The sequence below is a fragment of the Pistacia vera genome, unplaced genomic scaffold (genome assembly GCF_008641045.1).
Source record: "Pistacia vera cultivar Batoury unplaced genomic scaffold, PisVer_v2 Contig40, whole genome shotgun sequence".
Taxonomy (NCBI): domain Eukaryota; kingdom Viridiplantae; phylum Streptophyta; class Magnoliopsida; order Sapindales; family Anacardiaceae; genus Pistacia; species Pistacia vera.
The window spans coordinates 516,477-522,837 of NW_022196224.1; the positions used below are offsets into that span (position 1 = coordinate 516,477).

The window sequence follows — 6,361 nt, forward strand, 5'->3', positions numbered from 1 at the left end:
AACCAATAACCAAGATAGGGAAATCATGCGACATTTCTAGCATTGTCTCAACCAATTCCTAATTGGCTTGAAACCATACGGGAGGAAAATACTTCCAACCCAAAAACTCAAAATCTCATACAGTTGGTGCAAGAAGATAAGGTTGTGGGACCTTGGCAAGTTCACAATGGCATCCTATTTTACAAGGAAAAGATTTACTTAGACGAAGGCTCTAGGTTAATTAATCAGATCATCCAACAGTTTCATAATAACACACATGAAGGTTTCTTAAAAACAGTTCATCGAGTAAGGGCCAACTTTTATTTCAAGGAGTTAAAAGGAAAAGTTAGAAGATTTATTTAAGAGTGTGATGTTTGTCAACAAAACAAGGTAGAACAAACTTCGGCAGTAAGGCTTCTTCAACCGCTCCCAAATCCCACCAAAATTTGGAAGGACATTTCAATGGAATTCATTGACGATTTGCCGAATTCAAATGGAAAACTACTATTTTGGTAGTCGTTGATAGACTGTCGAAATACGCCCACTTCATGGCTCTTACCCATCCTTACACCGCCATTGGAGTTGCTCAAGTTTTCTTCGACAATGTTTTTCATTTACATGGGTTGCCTAAGACTATCCTATGTGATCGTGATCTAACATTCACCAGAATGTTTTGGAAATAACTATTTAGGCTAAACAGAACTGCTATTAACTTCAGTTCGACGTATCATCCCCAGACAAATGGCCAAACCGAAGTAGTCAATTGAACCTTGGAGATGTATCTTCATTGTTTCACAAGTTCTTAGCTGCGGAAATGGTATAAGTGGTTGTCCTGGGCAGAGTTCTGTTACAACACCAACTTTCATTCTACAATTGGAAGAACACCGTTTGAAGTGGTTTATGGAAGAGAAGCACCAAACTTGTTGACATATGTTCCAGGCACTGCTAAGGTTGCTTTCGTGGAGCAGCAACTCATTGAAAGAGATTCTATTGTGAGAGAAGCCAGGGACAAAATAGCTCAAGCTCAAAATACGATGAAAAAAATTTATGACTCAAAGCATAGGGAGAGAGAATTTCAAGTTGGCAATTATGTGTATTTAAAGTTGCAAGAGTATAGGCAGTCTTTGATCTCTCGATGACAATCACACAAGCTAGCAGCTAAGTTTTATGTCCCTTCCTAGTCGTTCAACGTATTAGAGTTGTCGCTTACAAATTGGAGTTACCACCTAGAATTTGTATCCATCTAGTTTTCCTCATATCTTTGTTGAAGAAACATTTGGGTACTCAGGTAACAGTCTAATAGTAGCTACCCAACGTTCGTGTCGAAGATCCTTTTCCTTATCCGCTTGCCATACTGATAAGAGCTTGAATGTTTATATTTTGTTAGTGATTTAATTGGTTTATTTATGGAAAAATGTGTTTAAAGTGTGGAATTTGGATTATTTCTTTCATAAATACCATTTATGGGATCACGGGTGCATATTGAGTGTTTTCAGGCTCAAACAGGTTATTGAAGGGAAAAGAACGATGTCGATAGGATTCACGACGCGTAGGAACAAACGGCACAAGAATCAGGGTCGAAATGAGGGAGTTGTGGCACGTCGAAGATGTTACGGAAAATCTGGAAATTCTTCATCATGAGTATGTCTCGATGTTTCTGTCATAACTTGAGCTGTAGAAGTCAGAATTTGATGATTCTGGTGGCGTTGGAAAGCTTATTCAGAGAGCTACAATGTTTGTGTTGATGAGTTCATCTCATTCTGAATATTACAGATGTTTTGGACAGAAAGAACGATCACCACGGCGACCATTATTACCGCCGCGGCGATGGGTCATGGGTTTGTGTTAATTCATTACCCTAATCTGAATCTGAATGGGCTAAGTTTTCTAATATTTTTCCTAAGCACAACCAAGAACCCCAGGGATATAAAAGAGAGTTTTTAAGAAATTAAAGAGGACTTTTGGAGGAGGAAGAAGACGGCTATCAAGTTGGAGATCGGGATCCTGAGAGCTCTCGTTCACCGATTAGAGAAGTTTTTATCTTTTTCTTTCTTGAACTGATGTCATTGAATAGAATGATGGATTTTGTTATTTTCATTATGAACTAATTTTCTTTTCTAGGGCTAAGATGTAGCCCAATTTATGAATATGTGTTGACTTGGATTGTTGTTAATTCTTATTGAGCTTTTAATTCTAAGTTTTATTATTTTGCATAATGCTTTCAATTCTCAAGGGCCTGAGAGTTGAATGATATCATGGGTTAGGTTGAGATCGAGAGATGAAAGCTGATTTGTCTTAGGTAATAAAACCATAGATTGAGCGAACGCTAGAGATAGGTTACCGCGATCTGTGAGGCTCCGGTAAATTCCATAGAGCTTAATGATCTCTTAGCTCTTAAATCCAACTTAGAGATATCTTGGGTTGTTGCTTAAGGGTTAATTTTCTAATTGCTCGAGAGAGAGTTAGTGGAATAATAGGGGATTTGGCTTTTAGAATACGCTTGATTAGGTTAACAAAATATGTCAATGCATAGGATTAAATTGGTGTGAAATCTATGCCCTAGGTTTAGTCATATTGATTTTTACTTCAAAGTGTTTACAAATTCTGTCTTTATTTAGTGCTTAGTTTTTAGTTTATTATTTTATTTCATTAAAGCCATTCTTAAAGTTCTGTTTCATCAAATAGTAATAGAATAGACTAGTTCGGTACTTGGTAGGTAGTTCCCTTGGGATTCGACACTCGTTTACTCAAGTTTTACTACTTGCACAATTTCGTACACTTGCGAATAGCCTGTCAAGTTTTTGGCGCTGTTGCTAGGGATAGCAGTACCGGGGTGTGAATGGACTGATTTTGTGTACCCGGCAGATGAGGAGCACAGTGATGTTTCTGATGAGGATTCTGAGGAGAGTATGGAGGAGTAAGAATTTTTAGCAGTAGTATTTTCTATTGATAAGTTTCGTTCTTATTTGCTAGGTACCAAGGTCATCGTGTACACAGACCATGCTGCATTAAAATACCTCCTAGCAAAACGGGACTCCAAGCCAACATTATTACGATGGGTATTGCTCCTATAGGAATTCGACTTGGAGATCAAGGATAAGAAAGGAATAGAAAATCAAGTGGCTGACCATTTATCCCGATTGGAGTCCAATGAAGAAGTTCGAGAGGAAGAAAAGCCAATCAACGAATACTTCCCGGATGAGCAATTGTTTGCTATTCAAGAAGGACCATGGTTTGCGAACATTGCTAACTACTTGGCGCGAAAGGTTATGCCCCCTAGAATGAACTCCCAGAGACGAAAGAAATTTTTTGCAGATTTAAAGCATTACTTCTGGGAGGATCCATTTTTGTACAAGCATTGCGCTGATCAGATGATAAGACGATGTGTGCTAGAGAAAGAGATGACGAATATACTTTGTCACTGTCACTCAATGGAAGTTGGTGGTCATTTCGGTTCGACAAAGACCGCTGCAAAAGTTCTTTAATCAGGATTTTTTTGGCCTACTCTTTTTTAAGATGCTTTTCATTTTGTGATGAGTTGTGATGAGTGTCAACGGGTTGGGAATATTTCTAGGAGAAATGCCATGCCTTTAAATAATATCCTAGAAGTAGAATTGTTTGATGTTTAGGGGATAGATTTTATGGGACCTTTTCCTTCTTCGTTTTCTAACCGTTTCATTTTGGTTACTGTAGATTATGTGTCGAAGTGGGAGGAAGCTGCCACGTTGCCAACAAACGATGCTCGTGTCGTTATCAAGTTCGTAAAGAAGAATATCTTTTCAAGGTTTGGCACGCCAAGAGCCATTATCAGTGATGGTGGTTCTCACTTTTGCAATCGTCAATTCACAGCATTGTTAAGCAAGTATGGAGTTACACATCGAGTTGCAACCCCATATCACCCGTAAACCAGTGGCCAAGTCGAAGTTTCAAATAGGGAGCTGAAACGAATCCTGGAGAAGACAATGAACACCTTTCGAAAGGATTGGGCAACTAAGCTTGATGATGCACTATGGGCGTATAGGACGACATTCAAAACACCAATAGGAATGTCGTCCTATAGGATGGTTTACGGAAAGCTTGTCACTTGCCAGTGGAGTTAGAGCACAGGTCGTATTGGGCAGTAAAGTTTCTAAATTTTGATCTACAAGCCGCTGGAGCAAAACGTTTACTGCAACTCAATGAGATGGAAGAGTTTTGCAATGATGCATATGAGAATGCCCGGATTTACAAAGAAAAGACTAAGCAGTGGCATGACAAACACATTGTGAATAAGGAATTCAAGAAGGGCGACAAAGTGCTGTTGTTCAACTCGAGACTGCGACTTTTTCCAGGAAAATTGCACTCAAGATGGTCTGGCCCGCTCATCATTCATCGAGTGTTTTCGCATGGGGCGATAAAGCTTCACCAGCCGACGAAGGGAACATTCAAAGTCAACGGGCAAAGACTGAAACCTTATATTGAGAATGGGAATGCCGACGAGAGAGTTTCAATTCTTCTTCAGCATCCTAATTGACGACAGAAAAGGAGTCGAGCTTAAGACTTTAAACAAGCGCTTTTTGGGAGGCAACCCAAATTTTCGATTCCGCTTGTGTTTTATTTTATTTTATTTAGTGCGTTTTTAGTTAGTAATTTTTATTTTTAATTTTATTATTGTGTTTTTTGGTTGTGTTATCATGTTGCAATTTTAGTTTGTTAATTCAGGATTTCAGACTGTTTTTCAGGTGCTTGACAAAACGCACTCAAGGATCAAACAGAAGACCCATCACGCTCGCCGCGACGGTACATTTAATCGCTGCAGCGAGTGTGACTTACGCGCATGACAGAACACATCTGAAATTAATCACGCTCGCCGCGGTAACGAGTCTCATCACTGCAGCGAGCGTGAATCCAGTGACGCCGCAACGATAACAGCGATCGCCGCAGCGACTCATATGATCGCTGCAGCAATCACACCAGGCAACGCAATATTGCGTTTAAATCAGCCTTTTCTTCTTCTAGTTAAAACATTTTCCATTACCTGATCTTCTCTTCCACAGTTGCCTTTCACCAAATTTTTTTTATTTCCTCACAATTTCTTCAACCCATTTTAAATTTTCTACTCCATTGCTTACTAACACATTCAAATCCCCATCACATTATGCAGATTTAGAAGGCAAGAGGGATTTTCGCGAAAACAAATCAAGGTTAGGGTTTCAAAAGCAAAATTGGGGGTTTTCAAAAATTCATCTAATCTGTTTCAATTCAAGGCGTATTTGGACAGAACAAGATTCAAGTAAGTGTTTCTCAACCATTTTGCATTGAAATATTGAGTGTGGAAGGGTGGAATCCATTGATCTGAGTTTTGTGGAAGTGTGGATGATTTTGTGTTGGTTGTGAATATTGATAGAGATTTGTTGATTTTCGTGGGAATGTTTATTTCTGTGATTGTGTTTGATTGAAGAAGGGTAATTGATTTTTGTGGGAGTGAGGTGATTTTCGTTGAGATTGAGGGTGATTTCACTGAGTGTTTGGATTGAGTTCGAAATAATGATAATGGCACCCAAAAGAAAGCTCGGAATTGATAGGAGAGAAAAAGGTAAAAGGCAGGCCTCTAGTGATACCTGGTTTGTTAGCTAGGCTGCTTAGGAAAGGTATGAAAATTTTGCAAAGCAACCGGGGCGATTTATTGAAGAACGAGGGCTGGTGTTTACAGAAGCTTTTGAGGGAATAACTTATGTGATTCAAGCTCTGGGTTGGGAGAAATTTTGCAAAGAGCCCCCGGCGCCAACTGTTGCCTCTGTGGTAAAGGAGTTTTATGCCAACGCTCCTGATAACGTTGACGGGAGAACCATAGTAAGAGGTAAAGAGATCGTGTTTAATGCAGCTGCGATTAATAAATTTTATGGGCTGCCGTAAGTTGATTTAGATGACGATGCCTATGCCACATTCAAGCAACAAGTGGATTTTGATGCAGTAATAAACTCTTTGACTGAAGGGAGAGCTACATGGTTTATTGCGGCTGGGAACACATCCGTTTTGAAAGTAAGTTCTTGGACTCAATTTCGCGCATGTGGTTATATTTTTTATGCTCTCGATTGATGCCATCCAAGCACATGAGTATTGTTAGAAAAGCTAGGGCAATCTTAATGTATGCTATCCGCCAGAAGATGAGGATGAATGTGGGTGAAATTATCTTTCAAGAGATTACCCATTCGGCAAAGCGTACCAAGATGGGCTTTTATTTTCCCCACCTAATTACTGCATTATGTACGCAAGCGGAAGTGCCATTGAATGCTGAAGAAGTTTTTATTCCCCAAGGAGTGTGTCTTACCGTGCAGTTTCTGCAAAATTTAACCAGTGGGGGTAGAGTAGAGGCACACAGGACCAAAGCATCTTTATCATC

At 39.5% G+C, this 6,361-nt stretch overlaps 1 protein-coding gene across 1 annotated transcript; it reads left to right on the forward strand.

Moving 5' to 3' along the window:
* Positions 1 to 4,162: 4,162 nt before the first annotated feature.
* On the forward strand, positions 4,163 to 4,492 carry LOC116141542. The gene has a single exon (XM_031427042.1). It carries the CDS (start codon positions 4,163 to 4,165, stop codon positions 4,490 to 4,492), a length of 330 nt encoding a protein of 109 aa, XP_031282902.1.
* The last annotated feature ends 1,869 nt before the right edge of the window (positions 4,493 to 6,361 follow it).